The sequence below is a fragment of the Rhinolophus sinicus genome, chromosome 1 (assembly GCF_057876585.1).
Source record: "Rhinolophus sinicus isolate RSI-liver-muscle chromosome 1, RSI-T2T, whole genome shotgun sequence".
NCBI classification, from domain to species: domain Eukaryota; kingdom Metazoa; phylum Chordata; class Mammalia; order Chiroptera; family Rhinolophidae; genus Rhinolophus; species Rhinolophus sinicus.
This window is the reverse complement of record NC_142501.1, coordinates 145,633,855-145,654,991: the sequence shown is the minus strand read 5'-3', so window position 1 is coordinate 145,654,991 and position 21,137 is coordinate 145,633,855. Positions and strand designations below refer to the sequence as shown.

Sequence of the window (21,137 nt, the reverse complement as noted above, 5' to 3'; positions counted from 1 at the left end):
TCAAGTCCACTGCCCATTTTTCAATTGGATTTTTTTGGGGTTATTTGGTGTTGAGTTATAAAAGTTTTTTTTATAAATTTTGGATATTAACCCCTTATCAGATACATCAATGGCAAATATCTTCTCTCATTCAGTAGGATTGCCTTTTTGTTTTGTTGATGGTTTCCTTTGCTTTGAAAAAAACTTATTCATAATTTTTTTATTATTAAAATTTATTGGGGTTACAATGGTCAACAAAACTACATAGGTTTCAAGTGTACAATTCTATAATACATCATCTATATATTGCATTATGTGTTCACCATCCAGAGTCAGTTTTCCTTCCATCACCATGTATTTGATCCCTTTTACCCTCATCTTCCATCCCTCTTCTCCTCTTAACCCTTGATAACCACTAAACTGTTATCTGTGTCCATGAGTTGTTTCTTTGTCGTGTTCCTTTGTTACCTTTGGTTTTGTATCCCACATATGAGTGAAGTTATATGATTCTCGACTTTTTCTGTCTGACTTATTTCACTTAGCATAAGAATCTCAAGATCCATCTAAGTTGGTGCAAATGGCTCATAATCTTTTCATTAGGAGATAGTAATGAAAAAGGAAGGGAGGTTTAGAGGGAAGAGGTTAGATAATTTAGTTCCATTCAGCATTTTCTAGTTTCAGAGGAAAATGCCATCTCAGGGAAGTTTTATTTCCCCGCTCTCTGACAAAATAAAGATTTGCTGAGAGCTGCATTGCAGAGCATGAGATCTGGCTGGGCGCTCAAAGCAGCAGGGTGGGGCTGGCAATCACAACCTTCGGGACCCTACAGGTCTTGTCAATGCCTCCTGCCCATCCCCCTCTCTACCTCGGGCAAATGCCAGACATTACTTTCAGCAATAAACCAAGGCATCACGGGAGTAACACATCATAGTTTATATATTCGTCTGAATCTTATTTAAAAGAAGAGAGTAAAAAAGCAATCAGATGTATGCTAGGAAAAGAAAATTTGTCTAGACACCAATGATCTTATAAGTGCAAATTATTTGCAACCTCAGCCAAACATTGAAAGTTTGATTTTTACTTCATTTCTATGAAGAGCAATAGGAGAGTGTTTGAGATAGATTATCGGTAGCAAGGTACCATTAGGTATTCTGATCTTGTGTCTGACTTCAGGAAACACTTGGTCCCAGCCAAAGCAATGACTCATCCTCTGCTTGCAAGTGTCACAATAGGAGCTTGATTTGCTGCAGTCAAGCAAACAGTGCAACAATCCTTAGGAAAAAAGAGCTCTGCGCTAGCATTTCTGAAAGATTAATTAAAGTCAGTGCAGAAAATGGAAAACTACTATCACCATTTTACATTACAGAGAGAGGACCAAAACACAACTTAAAAGAACTAGAAGCTTTACTTCAGAAAATCAGCAAACATTTCTCCATTTGTTTGTTTTGGGTGCTACTGTTTTACTTATTTATTTATTTATTTTTCCGGCATGTAGTGAAATGGTATATTATAGGAACCAGACCCCAAAACATTATTGGAGAATCTAAGATTATTATACTACATAGTCATTCTAAACAAATGATGAAACTGCTAGCAACTACGGTATATACCGAAGATAATTGGTAGAGACATTTAGATTCATACTTTCATTCTACTATGAAAAAGACTTTATAGAAAGTACTAAGATAAACCTAATGTAAGATAGGAAGTGATATGTTCCCAGGGAAGGGATGATTGTTTGAAGGAGGGGCTTATCATTTTGAGAGGAAGGCTTCAGGGTAGAAGGGGAATAGGAACTAGCCTTGAAGGATGAATAAAACATGGGATGTTCAGAAATCAGGGAAAACTCTTCCTGCATAATGAGCACAAAGAAATGAAGGTGCGAAAACGTAGGGAGTCAGGGAGCAGTGAGTAGTGCAGATTGCCAGAAGCAGAGGGGACTCAGCGAGGAGTGGTACTACATTTGTGGAAGGTGATGACACAGACTAAGCACTTGGATATGTGGGAAACGTGTTCAGTATTCATGAGCTGTAAGCAGGAGGTAAATGAAAAGCTTTAGGAGTGAGAGCAGACAGGACAGCTATAGGCCTGGAACAGGGTCCTGGAGGCCCATGGCTGGGTCACGTGTTAACCCATTAGTTGCTGGGCTGTGGGGTGGTGTGGAGTCTCAAGGAAGGGTTAGGACAGTAGGGTGCTGGGGGGAGGGAAGGCATGCAGGGGGTTGGGAGATGTGAATACAGAGTATTTACCAGTGAGTACAGAGTATGTCAGAATTTGGCAACCAGTACAGCCACACCAATGTATACTAGCTGAATTTCAGTTCTGTCTATGGTTAAAAAAAAAACGTCAAAAGCTAATAAAAGCATTTGTTTTTCAGATATGTAGACTGAACCTCTACTTGGATGTCCCATAGATACCTCAAACTCAGTATGTCTAAAACTAAACCCATCATCTTCTTTACTAAACATGTAACATCTTATGATTACGTCAGGAATCAGTACTAGAAGCTACTCAGGCACTCATGTCAGAAATTTGGGAATCATTATAAGGCCTATAATATCATTGCCAGCACATGAACCCCCCTTCCTAATTTTGGGGAACCATGATTGTGTGAGTTTTGATGGGAGCCAAGGCTATTCTCTCTTCCTGCTCCCAGCTTTTGACTTTTTGGTCATCTTACATATACGTGCATATAATATTTTAGGGATTTAGTTGAAATATTATCAAATGTGTTCTTAAAAATATTCTATAAATGTAAAATATGTTAGTTTAATTATGGCTGTTTAATTAAATAACATATTAATCTGGAAATACTGTATGATTCAAGTTGGACATTTTATAAGTCAATAATATACAATTGTTTTTGATAATTTTTTTTATAATCACCCTCGCTATTCTCTCCTCTCACTCTTTCTGAAACTCATGTCAGTAATGTGTCGGACTTAATGGAATCTTCTCCACTACTCTTATCTTTTCTCACCATTGCCCACCCTTTTGTTTTAGCTTACTTCCTGAGAGATGTATGCAACTTCGTCCTCCAATGCTTTTATTGGGCTGTTTCTTAAATGATTAATTTCCAAGAGATTTTTATTCTTTGAATGAACAGCATCCCGTTCTTTTTTCATGCAGGCAGTATCTTCCTCTCATCTTTCCGAGAATTTCACTACATTTTCTTTGAAGTCTTCCTCTACTCCCTTCATTGCTTCTGATGTCTTTGAGTTCCCTTTTCCTGTTTCTTCCCTTGGGTTCCTGCCTTTCATGCAGGATGCTTTAATCAAATGTCTACTGATTCTTAGCTGTCCATTTGTTTTTAATAACGAAAAACTAAAAAGCTGTTCTGAAGCTAGCACATGTTATGAACTAGTAGGCTTCACTACAGAGTATTTGGACAAAAAGTCAGGTTATTTGTTTTGTTTTAAATATATATAGAGTATCAGTTAGGTTACAGGCTAAGTTGCTACAACAAAGAGGCCCCCAAATAGAGTGGCTCGAACAAATTGGGATTTCATTTCTTTCTCTTTTAACATTCCATAGTTGATGGGTGCGGCTGCTCTATTCTTTCTGTTTATGGCTCCACTGTCTCCCAGGGTCTTGTCCTGGCCTTACCAGCACTGCTTCCACATCCTACCCTTGAAAGGAACGAAAGAAAGGGGAGGACAAGCAAGTTTCTTTTAAGAGAGAAAAGTAGAAGCTGATCGCACCATTAAGAATTTAGTTAGTGGTCCCACCTTACTGCAAGGAAGCCTGGAAATGTAGTCTCTATCTAGACAACCATATCCCTTGCCAAAACTTGGGGAGTATTCCTACTCATCCGACTCTACCCCCTAATCGAAAACAACAAAACCATCCAATCCGTGGTACTATGCCTGGGGGCTATCACCACCCTATTCACAGCAATCTGTGCCCTAACCCAAAACGACATCAAGAAAATTGTAGCCTTCTCCACCTCCAGCCAACTAGGCCTCATAATAATAACAATTGGCATCAACCAACCCCATCTAGCATTCCTCCACATTTGCACCCATGCATTCTTCAAGGCCGTGCTATTCCTATGCTCCGGGTCTATTATCCATAGCCTGGGGGACGAACAAGACATTTGAAAAATAGGAGGCCTATACAACACCCTTCCCTTCACCACTACGGCCCTAACTGTAGGTAGCCTGGCACTCACAGGAATGTCCTTCCTAACAGGATTCTACTCCAAAGACCTAATCATCGAATCAGCCAACACGTCATAGGCCAATGCCTGAGCCCTTCTAATTACCCTAATTGCCACCTCCCTAACAGCTGTGTACAGCACCCGAATCATCTTCTTCGCACTCCTGGGCCAACCCCGATTTCCCACACTCATTCTAATCAACGAAAACAACCCCTATCTAATAAACTCCATTAAACGCCTCCTAATCGGAAGTATCTTTGCCGGCTTTTCCATCACCAACACCATCCCCACTATAACCGTGCCTCAAATAACTATACCCTGGTATTTAAAAATAACTGCCCTGGCTGTAACAATCCTAGGCTTCACCATCGCCATAGACCTAAGCCTAGCAACACAAAACCTAAAATTCAAACACCCTTCAGTCCCATTCAAATTCTCCAACCTACTAGGCTACTTCCCAACTGTAATGCACCGCCTCATGCCCCTAATAAATCTGTCCCTTAGCCAAAAAACAGCCTCTCTACTACTAGACCTGACTTGAATAGAAAATGCCCTGCCCAAATCAATCTCCCTACTCCAAATAAAAACCTCCACTCTAGTATCAAGCCAAAAAGGTCAAACCAAACTGTACTTCCTCTCTTTCCTCCTAACACTAACCCTAAGTCTAAACAAAACCAACACCTACCCATACTATGTGAAAACAACCATCGTCTGAGCATTCATAATTAGCCTTGTCCCAACAATAATATTCATCCAATCAGGACAAGAAGTAATCCTAATAAACTGACACTGAGTATCTATCCAAACCCTAAAAATCTCAATAAACTTCAAGCTAGACTATTTCTCCATAATCTTTATACCCGTAGCACTATTCGTCACATGGTCAATTATAGAATTCTCCCTGATATATACACCTAGACCCTTACATCGACCGATTCTTTAAATACCTCCTTATATTCCTCATCACAATACTCATCCTAGTTACCGCCAACAACCTTTTCCAACTCTTCATTGGATGAGAGGGCGTGGGCATTATATCATTCCTCCTTATCAGATGGTGATACGGGCGGGCAGACGCCAATACCGCAGCCCTACAAGCCATTCTATATAACCGAATCGGAGACGTCGGCTTCCTAATAGCTATGGCCTGATTCCTCTTCAACACTAACACATGGGACCTACAACAGATCTTCTCACTCAACCTAAACAACACTGACCTCTCCCTAGCTGGACTTGTCCTCGCCGCAACAGGAGAATCAGCCGAATTCGGCCTCCACCCATGACTACCGTCAGCCGTAGAAGGCCCGACCCCCGTCTCAGCCCTACTCCACTCCAGCACAATAGTTGTAGCAGGAGTAATTTCTATTAATAAGAGGGAGAATAGATACTGGGGGACATTACAGTCTTCTCTAATTTAGGGACTCTCAATGATAAGCATCTCTAGGTTTTCCGCTGGGGTGGTTCACTTCCTCCAGAGGTGGGTCCTCCAACCTCTACTCCAGGATATCCAGGCTGACGGCATTCACTATCAGGTGTACAAACTTGGGCTTCTCACTCCTATTGCTTCTGTGCCTAAAATCTCAGAGACTGGTGGTTGTCTGGCTTACTTCCTCCACAGAATAAACTTCTGATTTTATGTAGGGATAGAGGTGACCTGGTTACCTGCCTGTGTGCAATGGGGAAAAATAGAAAGTCCTTGGACAGACTTTCTATTAAAATTCCTATCCGCAGCATCCCTCCCACCCGTCTCCTATGGTCACCAATGCCTTTATCTTTAAGCCTTTTACAGGTTCTTTGGGTGCCTATACCACGGGAACTTAAACTTGATGTTTTTCCTTTCTTACCATCCCTCCACCATTTTCAGTCTTCATAAATTCTAGTTCAGGCTGATGCACATTCCCTAGCATCCTCAAAGATGAAGTCTGCATTTCTGGTTCTTGTTTATCTTTATTATTTAGGGGATTTGAAAAAGGAGAAGGAAGTGAAAATGGCTTTACTATCTTGAAACTGGAATTTTTTTTTTTCATCTGTACATGATGCTATCACTGGAAATTTTACCTCAAGCCACAAACATCCATTTGCTTAAAATAAGAACAGTTTTATTTTTCCGTTCATCCTGTGGGTATATACTCATGATTCTCCACGAAGTAACCACTAATTGTATTTCATTTCAAAGTGATCTTTAAAAGGCTTATTTGCAATGATATCTAAGACTTGGCAATTGTGAAGTCATTTCCCACCCCACTCTCCCTAAAATAGTAAATCTATATTGAATTTCTTTGCTGCTTTTGTCAAATGATCTCTATAGGCATATAAACCAGGAGGGACAGAGGTAATTATGGGCTACTGTGTCTTTCCTAAACAATTCTCTGTGGTTCAAAATAAAGTAATCGAGAGAGTGCTTTGTAATATAAAAGGTTTTCAAAGACCTGAATATAAGGCAACTCTTTTTATTCTGAAAGCTAATTTTTAGGAATAAAACTTTATATAAAATTTTATAATCTGGCATAAAAGAACTGGACTCTTTCACTTTCCTGTTTTAGCCAATGTTAGGCCATGTACATGGCACAGTTTCTTCAGCTTCCTCCTCTGCATAAGTCCTACTCATCCTTCAAGACTCATTTCCGGTGTCAGCTCCTACAAGAAGCCTTCCTTGACTACCTCCCAGAGTTCTCTCAAAGGCTGACCAGGTGCTGCACCTGTGTGTTTCCTTAGCTCCCAGGCTTCCTCCTAGATAGTATTAACTATATTGTAATCACTGGTTTATTTGTCACTCTCCCCCACTAAACTGTGGGCTCCTGGAGGGCAAGGTCCATGTCTTATTTATCTTTACATTCCTGACGTCTATAAACCATGCCTGGAACAGAGCAGTTGCTAGTTATATATTCACTTATTGAATGAATAAGAGAAGTGCTAGTTTTCAATGGGAAATAAATGTTCCTCAACGAAATTAGGGGCAAAGGAATCGGGAGGGATAATTCACCTTGGTCATTTTATTCACTCATTCCCTCAGAGGCTAAATAGTAACTGAACCAAGAATAGAAAATGTCTTCTATACAATTATATGAAATAGAATTTCAGAAATAGAAATTTACCTGGGAGAATTAAGCCACTGGCTTGCTGGTCAGATTTTTAAAATGCATAAACTCGTACTTTCAGTATTTGTTTTAATCAACGCCCTTGGGTGGCAATGGGTAGAAATCCACCCAGGTTAAAAATTGGGAGTTAATGAACCCAGGAAACCCAAAAGCCTATAATGAGCAGTCACACTGGAGAGAAGAGCCATCGAGGGAGAACATTCAGGCTACAGGCTGCCCTTGTCCACATGTCAACCAGATACATGAAAGAAAATATAACTACTCTAACTTGGGCTTCACTTGCAGATTGTTTTGTTTTTGTTTGGGGGAGGCAGCAACAGCTACCCTCGGAGACTGTGTTCTGTTTTTGCCAGCAATTTATTTAGCACAAGTTTGTTGTGGGAATTATAATAATTTCACAAGCCAATAGCATACAAGATCATTTTTCTTCATAAGCCAAATAAAGAAGTGACATACACCAAACAAAGGACAGAGTAATCACACTATGGTTTGAGGCAAAGGAAGGTGAATAAATAAAGTCCAAACTGAATGTGGTGTACCTTTATCTGAGGAGGCACTCAGGAGAGTCGGTGACCAACCGAAGAGCTGATTTCCAGTGTGGGTAGGCATGTGGATGAGGGCAGCCTCGCCAAGACAGGCGTGAATGCCCAAAGGGTGTTCGGGGAGTTTTTAGGTTAGCGAAGAGTCTCCTTGCCCAAACTGAAATTCTCAACTAGTCCTCGCAAACTCTCAGTATTTCTAGTCTGAATGCTCCCTTGCCATAGTTTCTTCCTCACATGTTCTTATAGATAAGCCCCTGGTGCGGCCCCCCCACGGCTCGGGGGCTGACTGCCTATCAATGACAACAGATGCGGAATGATGACATACAGGCATGACTCACTCCATTCTTGTATCAAAGCAACTTTACTTCTAAAAAAACTTTTTGTGTCTGTCTTGGTTGCAGTCATAAACAAATGGATTAAAACAACTTCACGTAAGTCCCAAACAAGTAGATTTGAAATCATATTAAACACATACACAACACAGGCTGAACAGCTGACTAGAATATCTAAGCTCCTTTACCGCTTTCATCCATTGCCACTGCCATGAGGCAGGCCCATCCATCATGTTGACAGTGCAGCCCGATATCTCCCAAACCGTGGTGGGCGTGCAGATGGACTTAATCACCGATGCACTAATGAAACTCTTGGTGGCGGGGGAGGCAACATATGAATACGCGTATGTTTCTAAGATGTAGAGGAAAGGGCTGAAAGAGCAGATGACACAATTTAAGAAGCTTCCTTTTACAGATCAGGCATGCAGCTAGCAAAATGGAAGAGCGACTCTGTGATTGAGCCCAGACACCTACACTCTGCTTTAAATTGTGGTTGGTCTCCTAGGACCAAGGGAGCAAGGAAAGAGGCCAACAGAGCAAAACCTAAAGCACACAGACGGAGCAAAACTGTGTTGATGGTTTTTGTGTAGCTTACTTATTCCTCCAGGGAATCTCTCTGGGGGCACCTCACCCCCCACCCCAGGCGGTGTTAGGTGCTCCCCTCCCCAACCACCCTGGGCTACAGCGGACATTCAGCATATCTCCATCGGGGTATTTACTCTCTGCATCCTTATCAATCTTCCCTACTTCTTGAGTTAGGGAATGATGTCATTTATTAAAAACCATTTAGTTTACCTTTTGGCATGAGGAAGGCTGTACATATTTAATAAATGAATATTACTCCATGAAGCTGTGGATGCTCAGAGCCTAGTATGTGCCTAGATCACGTTAGATGTGAGGACGGAAAAGGGGCCACAGGTTAAGCCTGACAAGCTCAAGAGACTGAAAATAACCACATAAGATGGTGTGAGCATAAAATATTTCATAACTAAGTGGGCCATGGCGTGAAGTCACATCTTTAGCCAAAAGCGCCCTTCATAAAGTTAATCTGTGCCTTTAAGTGGGCCCATCTATTGTCTTTTTGCACCGAAGATGACATCCTTGGAATGTCAGTAATCCTTTTTCTGGACCGGAGATGGAAACTGCAAAATCCCTCAGTATTCTTCTTGTCTCCTGATATCCATCTCTATGTGCTGTAAAAAGTGAACTACCGCATTTCCCCGAAAATAAGACCGGGTCTTATATTAAGTTTTGCTCCGAAAGACGCATTAGGGCTTATGTTCAGGGGATGTCATCCTGAAAAATCATGCTAGGGCTTATTTCCAGTTAGGTCTTATTTTTGGGGAAACTCGGTATTAACTACCCTGCACCTATGTAACTAGGTAAAAGAAGTACCTATCACTCCAATTTACTTTTATCCAATCCCAGAGATTTCCCCACTTTGCTTTCTCCCACCCCCTTAATCTATCACCAGTGGATTTCACATAACCCTCCTCCTTTAATTCTATGTATAAAATAAGCTGCAAACCGCCATTGCGCAGAGCATTTTCTCAATCTGTTGAGATTTTGCTTCCCAGCAATTGTCGTCAGTTTGGCTCAAATAAACTCTTATAAGCTTTCTCTTAGGCTGGATGTTTTTTGTCGACAGACGGATGAATAATAATAATAATAAAAAGAATGAATTAAATTAAATTATCTGGAATTTAATTGCTTTCAAAAAGTTCTTTAGTAAGAGTCATAGGTTTAATAATTTCTCATAACTTTCGTCTGATTTATTTCACATATACACATCAGCAGAGCAGATGTCCACCTGTCCGTTTTGAAATGCTTATATTCCAGAAGTCTGTAAGTTTTGAGGTAATTACAAGACAAAGTTTTTTTATTTTGGTCTGGTGTTCTTAACACACAGGAGACTGGGGCAGGGGGTGGGAATCAACGATTTCCTGAAGCTGAATTGACCCTCATGGTGGCCGACTGTTTATCACAATGGTCAATTTAAACCGACAACATCCATCCTATTCCGAGACTTAGACACTTTTTTCTTTAGGCACAAAGATGACCTGAATTTGTTCCAGGTTCAGTTCTGCTTAAATGCATTTCAATGGCATTTAGGCCATTGCTCATTTCAGCTAAACTTGGGCAAAAGGGAGATTGTGGTGGCTCTCTTTATCATTCTTCTATGAAAACAGAAAGTAGACATTGATGTTTTACATTAAAGACCAATTTCTGCACCTGCAAATGGAGCGTGATGATGCCCACCTCACAAGGCCACGGTGAGGGTAAATGAGATGACGTCAGTTCACCACAGAGCTTGATACTTAGTAGGTTCTTGGCACATGTTGGCAAATCTGAATCAATTTAATTAAATAGGACTTCTCACCCAAAGATGCTCCTTTTTTTCCCCTCATGGAAGGCAACTTTTCTTACAAAGAATTTCTATCTCAGGGGATTGCAGCAAATAAGAAGTATTGATAAAACAGGGGGGAACATAAAGTCTGAAAAACAGAGGACCTAGAGGTCATTCCCATTTCTCTCTAAACTGCTCCAACCCCACTCAATTCTATTTTGTTGAGAAACCCCAGGCCTTCATCCTGCTATTTCTCCTCTGTTTCAGGCAGAGATGAAAAGATAAAGAAAAGTCAGGAAGCCTGCCAGGAGGCATCTTTTCCTCCCTTGCTGGTGGAGCTTCAGATTAGAAAACCTCCTTTCACTCTGGACGGCTTCAGCATCAGATGGCCACACGAAGTCGCTGTAACATGTTAGAGATGGCTTTAGAAGAAGACACTATCAGAAAGGGCTAAACACTCTAATGCTCTGTGACACTTAATGACTCAAAGACAGTACTTAAATGTGAAGCAGAAGTACAGTAATTCCTACTTAAAATATTTGTCGCATCAATGCCCATCCACTATCAGCACCCTTGTCCAAGACACTCCCATTTTTGCCAGGATGACTATGATCCATTTAGACACTTACCTACTTCCAGCCCTTTCTCTGCACAGTAGCCAAAGGACTACTTACCTACCTTTTAACAAGGTAGGTAAGAGAAGGTCCAGAATATTTATTATTGGCTCACCTGACCTGGCCTTGCCTGCCTCTCCTGCCTCATCTCTGCTCACTTCTTTCAGGTGATACTGTTTTCCCTTCAGTTCCTTAAACACAGCAGGTTCCTTGGGTCTTTGCCATCTCAGTGAAAACCCTTCCCCTAATTCTTGCCTAGGTATCTCCTACTCATCTTTCAAGTTTCAGCTGAAATGTCACTTCCTCAATGATACTGAAATAGACCCCCTACTTTGTGCTTCAGCTACCCTGCCCTTTTCCTTCACAACACTCATTGCAACTTGCAGTTTTATATTTGTTTTTATAACTATTTGTTTAATGTGCATCGTTACCAGCAGAGGAAAAGCTCCACGAGGGCAGAGAGCCTGTTTTGTGTACCACTGTATATCCAGACCCAACACTGAGTGCCTGACTCAGTATTTAGTCAGTGGAAGCAAAAAGGCATCTGCTCATCATATACAATTTTTTGGGGATATACTTTGAAATAACACTGAAAACTTTTCAAAGAAATATTATCAGGGCAGCTAGATGGCTCAGTTGGTTAGAGCGCGAGCTCTCAACTACAAGGTTGCCTGACTGGACTTGGAGCTGAGCTGTGCCCTCCACAACTAGACTGAAGGACAGCGACTTAGAGCTGATGGGCCCTGTAGAAACACACTGTTCCTCAATACTCCCCAATAAAAAAATTTAAAAAAAAGAAATATTATATAGGTAGGATTCTCTTCATAGAGACAGGGTTTCTTTTTAGTAAGATTTCTACTAGAACATTATGTTCAACACACCACAGTTCCAAATGGCAAATTATTTATTTATTTATTTATTTATTTATTTTTTAAATTTATCGGGGTGACAATTGTTAGTAAAATTACATAGATATCAGGTGTACAATTCTGTATTGCATCATCTATAAATCCCATTGTGTGTTCACCACCCAGAGTCAGTTCTCCTTCCATCACCATATATTTGATCCCTCTTACCCTCATTTACCACCCTCACCCCCCTTACGCTCTGGTAACCACTAAACTATTGTCTGTGTCTATGAGTTTGTTTCTCATTTGTTTGTCTTGTTCTTTTGTTGTTTTTGGTTTATATACCACATATCAGTGAAATCACATGGTTCTCTGCTTTTTCTGTCTGACTTATTTCACTTAGCATTATAGTCTCAAGATCCATCCATGTTGTCACAAATGTTCCTATATCATCTTTTCTTACCGCCGAATAGTATTCCATTGTGTATATATACCACAACTTCTTCATCCATTCATCTATCGAAGGACATTTTGGTTGTTTCCATGTCTTGGCCACCGTAAACAAAACTGCAGTGAACATTGGAGCACACATGTCTTTATGTATAAATGTTTTCAGATTTTTTGGGTAGATACCCAGGAGAGGGATTGCTGGGTCATATGGTAATTCTATTCGTAATTTTTTGAGGAACCTCCACACTGCCTTCCATAGCGGCTGCACCAGTCTGCATTCCCACCAACACTGTATGAGGGTTCCTTTTTCTCCGCAGCCTCTCCAACACTTGTTACTATTTGTCTTGTTGATGATAGCCATTCTGACTGGGGTGAGGTGATATCTCATTGTGGTTTTTATTTGCATTTCTCTGATGATTAGTGATGTTGAGCATTTTTTCATATGTCTATTTGGCAAATTATTTTTAATCACTGCCACATCCACCCAAAGCATTTATTATCAACTCGAATCCTGAATTACCTGACAGATGCTTTACCTGAGTTTATAGAACTTTGAACTTCGGGCTCTTTGTGACTCCGTGTGGGGACAGAGCCAGGAGTGCAGTTTCTAGGCTCTCGGCCTCACGTGAAAAGGAGCTGGCTCAGGTAGTAAATGGCCATCAACGGTGATTGGATGGCCATCAGCTGTGGCTAGTTAGCCATCAGCTGTAACCAGTGAGCCATTGGCCACTAATATAACTGCTGTGGCTACACTAGGAGAAAATGGGGAGCTAGCAAAAAGATGGTGGCTGAGCTAGCAAGCGCGGACTGCGAGAGGCGGATGCCGCCAGCAAGAATATAGTGGTATGATTCCCCCATCTATGGCTCCATGGATGTTCCTTTTTGGCCTCACCTTATCCTGCGTCCTTATGTGGGGAGCGGGAGCTGAGACCCTGCAGGTCGCCCTGCACAACACTTACTTTCCCTATCTTGCTAAGACTCTAATTCACAATTTCAGATATTATGACTATCTTATTATTTCTGTGAACCAGTATCTTACAAAAGAAATAAAAATGAACAATAAACTTCAGTAGTAATAAAAAATGTAAATTATACAAATGAGACTCCATCTTTGCAGATCAGAATGGCAAAGATGGGAAAGAATAATGATACCCTTCGTTAGCAGTTTCAGGAACAATCAATTTAATCATTGTACAATATTTGGAGAAGCTATTTGGAAACGTGTAAAAAATCTTAAAAATGTATGGTGAAGATTATATTTTCCAAAGATGGACACGCCAAATTAGCGCCTCATCCTCATCCCATATGCTCTTCCTACAATGTTGGTACTCCTGCATTGAGAGGACGGAGCGTCCTCAGCCTGCGTGGGCTGGTTCAGCGGAAGTGATGCTTCATGGTTTACAAGGCTACGTTAGAAAAGGTGACATTATTCCCACCTGGTGCTCCACCAGGATGCCCTAAGCTGCCACATAAGAAGTCCAGCTACCCTAAGAAGTCAACATGCTAGAGAGACCACATCCAAATGGAGAAAGATGCCTGAGGAGTCCCAGCTATTCTGGCTCTGAGCTGTTTGACTCTTTCCAGCGCCACACGTGTGAGTGAAAGCGCATTCAGAAGATGCCAGCCTCTCACCTTCGAGCCACCCAGCAAATGTCAAGTGGGACAGAAACAAGCCACCATAACTGACTACTCTGTCCAGACTGCAGATTCATGAATAAATGTTGTTGTTTGAAGTACTAAGTTTTGGGGTAGTTTGTTATATAGTACTAGGTAACTAGAATATTATATATTATATATAAATCTAAATCTAAATCTAAATCTAAATCTAAATCTATATATATATGTTGCTGTGTTAAAATATGCCTATCTATATATTTATACATCTATATGTATATCTACCTATATACATAAAGGTATAAATATAGATATCTTTTAAACTAGCAATTTCAGTTCTAAGAATTTATGCTAAGAAAATATTTGGAAAGGAAACAAAAATGGCTATATAGCATTAATAATAAAACCAAAAATTTTGAAACCATCTGAAATGTTCAGCAACAGGCAACTGACTAAATACATTATTTTATATTCATATAATTACTAGGTAGCCATACAAAAATGTGATGAAGTGAAGCTGTACTGGTAAGATAGTGAATCATGAATCAAAAATTATAATTAATCCAATTCTTTGCACCTAAGGTCCATTTTTCTTTTCTTGTGATTTTTTTTTTTTATAGGACCTTATGTGCAAATAAAAGGACTTAGGTGCAAAAAACCAGATTAACCATACTCATCATCGGTTCATGACTGGCTCTCCTTATTTATTTATTCATACAAAGATACTAAAGCATAATGATTGCTTTTTCTTTTTTTTTTAATTAAAAGAAATTTTTTTTTTATTGGGGAATATTGGAGAACAGCGTGTTTCTCCAGAGCCCATCAGTTCCAAGTCGCTGTCCTTCAATCTAGGTGTGGAGGGTACAGCTCACTGGCCCATGTGGGAATCGAACCGGCCACCCTGTTGTTCAGAGCTCTTGCTCTAACCAACTGAGCCATCCGGCTGCCCCTGTCTTTTTCTTTTTTAACAAAAAGGAATTACACTCTACAAATTACTCTGCAATTTGCCTTTTTATTTCATATCATAGATATATATAATATAGCATATCCCCCAGGTAATAGATTTGGATTTAGCTCATTCTTTCTAATAGCTATACCATAATCTTCTCAACTATTTCTCCCATTAATGAACATTCAGGTTGTTCCAGTTTTTTCTTTTACATCACTACAAGCAATGCTAAAATAAATATTTGGGTTCATATATCTTCAGGCACTGATGCTTTTATTTCTATAACATAAATTCCGAAGAAAGGCATTGGTGGGTCAGTGTGTACTTAAATTTTAATATACATTGCTAGATTACTTTTCAAAAAGGTTGCAACAATTCATATTCCCACCAGCAATGTGTGAGATTTCTCTGCTCCATGAACAGCAACATTCTCATTCTCTCTCTCTCTCTCTCTCTCTCTCTCTCTGAAAATGGTCTCAATGTTATATATTTTCTTATAATGTCGTATGTTGCAAACATTTTTTCTGTTTGTCTTTAACTTTTCTCATGGCATATTTTGCAGCACAAAAGTTTAAAATTTTATATGATCAAATCTATCAATTTTTTCCTTTATGGTTGCTTAGACCTTTGTTTTAAGAGCTGAATATACTGTCAATGATTAGCATTTGTGGGCATGGGAGTGGTTAAATAGACTCTGGACAGGACTGTCCGTTCAACACTGAGCACTTGAAGTATGACCTTCGATTAGTACTCTGCTGCCACTGCCCAGAGAGACTGTATATTTGTGTGACTTCTGGTTCTAGACAAGTGGTTTGCCTGATGCCTTTGTTCAAAATGAGCTATTCCATTCCTCAAAGAACTTAGCCTTACTGAGGGAGATGTGAGCTGGTATTTAATGAGTCTGCAGTTCTACAAACATGCTCATCTATTTCTTGTTCCTCCAAGGAAATTAAAAAAAAAACCTTCAAAATAAACTTTCCATAGACATCTCACAAAATGCAAGCTTCTAAGTTTTTCAGTATTTCATTTTTCCTAAACAGAATTCTTTAGTGGTTTATGTAAATCCAAGCGTCTCCAGCTTTGGATGTTTTATCTGTTTTTGATGAGAGCCTTGACTTGACAAATACCCCAAGATTTATTGCTTTATGGCATCTGCTCAGATATGAGTTAATAAGAGCTTTTACAATTTCTTCCCCTCCTCCCAGTGTATCTGTTCAAGCCCATAATCTTGCGTATTTATCTATCCAATGAAAACTAGGTGAGGCATTTCAATTATTTTAAACTCAGAGTTTGTAGGCACCTTAAAAGTCTATTTTATCATAATAAGTATACCAATGTCAATGAATTGCTAAAAAACCACCCTTAAACACAGTAAGACTCTATCCTATGAGTAAGATTGGAGGGCGGAGAAGAGGGTAATATGTGCTTAATTCCCCAGAAGTGCCTGGGGTGGGTGGAATCAGAGCCCACCCTTGACCTTAATAGTCTCGCTATGGTCATTTCCAAGTCTATATTTTCAGTCTTACTTTTCCACCTACGTTCTAACTGTCTACCGAAACTTTGCCAGTGCAGTCATGTCATATATAATGATGTCATATGAAAGCAAGTTAATCAACATCTCTACCACTTCCCAATTTCTGTCAATGGTACCACTAGGACTTTAAACCTTTGCCCCTACCTTTCCTCCAGCCTGTCAAATCCTGTTGACTTTTTAACCATTCATTTATTCTACAAACATTGTTTGCACATCTACTATACTTTTTTATTGTGATAAAATATATATAACATGAAAGTCACCCTTTTAACCATTTCTAATAGTACATTACATATATTCACATGGTTGTGCAACCATCACCACCATCTATTTCCAGAATCTTTTCATTATCCCAAAGTGAAGTCTACATCCGTTAAACAATAACTCCCCATTCCTGACTCCCCCCTGCCCTGGCAACCACTATTCTACTTTGTCTTTATGAATCTGACTACTCTAGGCACATCATGTAAATAGTCTCATACAATATTGGTCCAATGTGACTGGCTTTTTTCACTTAGCATAATGTTTTCAAGGTTCATCCATATTGTACCATGTGTCAGAATTTCCTTTCTTCTAAAGACTAAATAATATCCCATGGTATGTATAAACCACATTTTGTTGATCCATTCATCCATCAATGGACATTTGAGTTGCTTCCACCTTTTGGCTACTGTGAATCATGCTGCTATGAACATTTGTGAACAGATACCTATTTATGTCTCTGTCTTTATTTCTTTGGGGTATATATCCAGAAGTGGAATTGCTGGGTCATATGGTAATTCTATTTTTAATTTTGCTGAATTGCCATCATTTCTGACAGCAGCTGCATCATTTTACATTGCCACCAGCAAGACACAAGCGTTCCAATTTCTCCACCTCCTCACCAACACTTATTATTTTTCATAAGAGCCATCCTAATGGTTATGAAGTAGTACTTCACTGTGGTTTTGATTTGCAGTTCCATAATGATTAGTGATGTTGAGCATCTTTTCATGTGCTTATTGGCCATTTATATATCTTTTTTTGAGAAATATCTAGTTAAGTCCTTTGCCCATATTTTAATCAGACTTTTGTTGTTGTTGTTGAGCTGTAGGAGTTCTTTATATATTCTGGATATCAATTCCTTATCACATATATGACTTGCAAAATATTTTCCCCCCTTCTTTTGGTTACTTTTTCAGTCAATAGTATCCTTAGCTGCACAATAGTTTATAATTTTGATGAAGTCCAATTTATCTACTTTTTCTTTTGTTGCCTGGGCTTTTGATGTCATATCCAAGAAATCATTGCCAAATCCAATATCATGAAACTTTTTACCTATATTTTCTTCTAAGTTTTATAATTTTAACTCTTACATTTAGGTCTTTGATTCATTTTGAGTTCATTTTTATATATGGTGTAAGGTTTTTCCCAGAACCATTTTTGAAAAAACTGTACTTTCCCCCACTGAACAGTCTTGGTACCCTGTTAAAAAGTCATTTGAATATATATATACCAGGGGTGCCAAAGAAATGTAATACGGGTGGACACTTTGGTCAACGTTGCTCAAGCAGTAATTCACATAATCAGAAGTGTCTGGACGCTGGTAGTAACCACTTTGAGCACCTCTTGTAATTGCAAAAGTCAAACTTGACTTGTATTCATCTTTTGGCATCGGTATATATTGAATATTACAATTTTAATTGTTTTTTCTTTCTCAAAATGTGTATACATTTTTTTGGCACCGCGCGCGCGCGCGCGCGCGCGTGTGTGTGTGTGTGTGTGTGTTTATTTCTAGGCCGACTACTCCATTCCATTGGTCTACGTGTCTGTCTTTATGCCAGTACCATGCTGTTTTAATTACTGTAACTCTGTAGTAAGATTCCCCCAGTTTTATTGAGAAATAATTGATATACATCACTGTATAAATTTCAGGTGGATAGCATGATGGTTTGATTTACATATATTGTAAAATGATTACCACAATAGGTTTAGTTAACATCCATCATCACATACAGATACAATAAAAGAAAAAAAAATGCTTCTTGTGATGAGAACTCTTAGGATCTACTCTCTTAAGAAGCTGCCTATATATCATACAGTATTAACTACACTCATCATGTTGTACATTACATCCCCAGTATTTATTTTTCTTATGACTGGAAATTTACACCTTTAGACACCTTCCTCCAATTCCCCTCCCCTGCAGCACGTTTTGAAATCGGAAAGCATGAGTCTTCTGACTTTGTTCTTTTTCAAGACTGTTTTGGCTATTCAGAGTCTCTTGAGATTCCACATGAATTGTAGGATGGATTTTATCTACTTCTACAAAAAAAAGTTGTTGTGATTGCACATCTACTACACTTAAGACAGTGTTGCTTGCATTTATTTTTTTTCCCACTCTCACTAGTCACTTTATGGACGTGTTACAATTGTCTCTTTGTTGATACAACAGGTCCTCAAATAACGTTGTTTGATTATAATGTTGATGAGATGCTGCAGGAACTTAACTCTTGTTTTTTATCAATTAGTCTATGGTAAAATTGGTTTTGTTGTATGACATTTCACTTAAAGTTGCAGAACCTACTGACGGCATTAACTGAGGACTTAACTGTAGCTTCTCAGAAGCTCTCCGTATTTTAAGACATTGTACACACATTGCTATCAGATAAATATCCCTAAAACATCCCCTTTATTATATTACTCATTGGATTAAAGACTTACAGTGCTTCCCAGTACCCGGCTAATCATGTCCATGTACCTTGGTGTTTAAGACCCTTCACCATTTGCCTTCGAGCTGTTTATAATATTTATTTTCTACTACTTCCTGGCACCAAAGCTCGGCTACAGCCATGCTTCTTTCCGTCCCTCATGCTCTCACGTCATCTGAAATAACTTCACTGCCCCCGCTTCATGTTTTCACATAACCTGGCCTATCCTATAAGCCCATTTCTAGTCCCATTTTTTCTATCGAATTTTCAGTGACAATACAACCTCTCCATGATCGCTTCTTCTCTCCCCCCCTATTATTTTCCGTTTTTACAAGAATAACATTTTTATTGTTAAAAACTGGGTTTTAAATGGTTGGAATCACCACACAGAAACTTGTACACAATTGTTCATAGCAGCATTATGTATAATAGTTTAAAAGTAGAAACAACCCAAATGGCCATCAACTGATGAATGAATGAACAAAATGTGGTATATATCCATACAATGCAATATTAATCAGCTCTAAAACGGAATGAAGTATACTTATTCATGCTACAACATGGATGAACCTTGAAAACATGATGTTAAGTGAAAGAAGCCAGTAACAAAACGCCACATATTGTATGATCCCATTTAAGTGACATTCTGGAAAAGACAAAACTAGAGGGACAGAAAACAGATCAGCGATTGCCAGGGGCTATCAGGAGGGAAGGATTGGGGAGTGATTGCTAATGGTATTGATTTGTTTTTGGGTGATGAAAATATTCTAAAATTAGATAGTGGTGATGGTTGTGTGACACTTTGAATGTACTAAAAACTACTGGTTTGTACACTTTAAGAGAGAGAACTTTATAATATGTGAAGTGTATACTAATAAAACATATAAAAATTATGGAATCTACAAATAAGCTATTAGAACTAGTAAATAAGTATAGCAAGATTGCAGAATACAACATCAATATGTAAAAATCAATTGTATTTCTATGTGATAGTGACAAACATTTGGAAATTGAAATTATGAAGACAATAGCATTTGTAAAATATAACATACTTAGGATAAATCTGACAAAAGATATGAAAGACGTGTACACTGAAAAACTACAAAACATTGACAAAAGAAATGAAAGATGACTTAAATAATTAGAGAGAAAATCCATATTCACAGATTGGAAGACTCGGTTTTGTTGTCAATTCTTCCCCAAATCCACTTACAGATTCAACACCATCCCAACCAAATTCTCATCAGGCTTTTTTGTTGAAATTGACTGATTCTAAAATTCATATGGAATTAATTGCAAAGGATCTAGAGTTGCTAAAACAACTTTTTAAAAGATGAACAAAATTATAGAAATAACAGTGCTTAATTTCCAGACTTATAAAAGTATAATAACCAAGACAATTTGGTGTTGGCATAAAGATAAATAGATAAAAGATAAACAAGAAGATTAAGATGATAAACAGAATAGATAGCCCAGCCCATATGGGCTGGTTTTTGAAAAAGATGCAAAGACAGTTTAGTGAAGAAATGTTAGTCTTTTCAACAAATGATGCTAGAAAGACTGGATATTCACATGCAAAACAAGAACTTTGATTCACATCTCACACCTTACACAAAAATGAACTCAAAATGGAACAGAGACCAACTATAAAACATAAAACTATAAACTTCTAGAAGAAAACACAGAAGAAAACCTTTAAGTACTTGGATTAGGCAAAGATGTCTTTATAGACACAACACCAAAAGCATGATCTTTAAAAGAACACATTGATAAAATGAACTTCATCAAAGTTAAAAACTGTTCTTCAAAAGATACTGTTATGAGAATAAAATAAGTCAGAGAATGGGAGAAAATATGTCTGATAAAGGACTTGTGTCTAAAATGTATTTAAAAATTTTTGCAACTAAATAATAAGAGAACAAACCACCCAATTAAAAAATGAGGAAAGAATTGAGCAAACATTTCACCAAAGTAGATATAC

At 38.7% G+C, this 21,137-nt stretch overlaps 1 protein-coding gene across 6 annotated transcripts in view; it reads right to left on the bottom strand.

The window, feature by feature from the left end:
• The window catches only part of CRACD (capping protein inhibiting regulator of actin dynamics), a 255,700-nt gene that overhangs the window by 82,988 nt on the left and 151,575 nt on the right, over positions 1–21,137 (bottom strand). Inside the window, exon 1 of one of the 6 annotated variants that reach the window (XM_074324515.2) lies at positions 7,776–7,928. The exons of the other annotated variants lie outside the window; for them this stretch is intronic. Coding sequence (XP_074180616.2) covers positions 7,776–7,845 — 70 coding nt within the window. The 5' untranslated portion in view covers positions 7,846–7,928. Of the gene's footprint in view, positions 1–7,775; positions 7,929–21,137 lie in introns of those variants that run through there. 6 annotated transcript variants of the gene reach the window in all.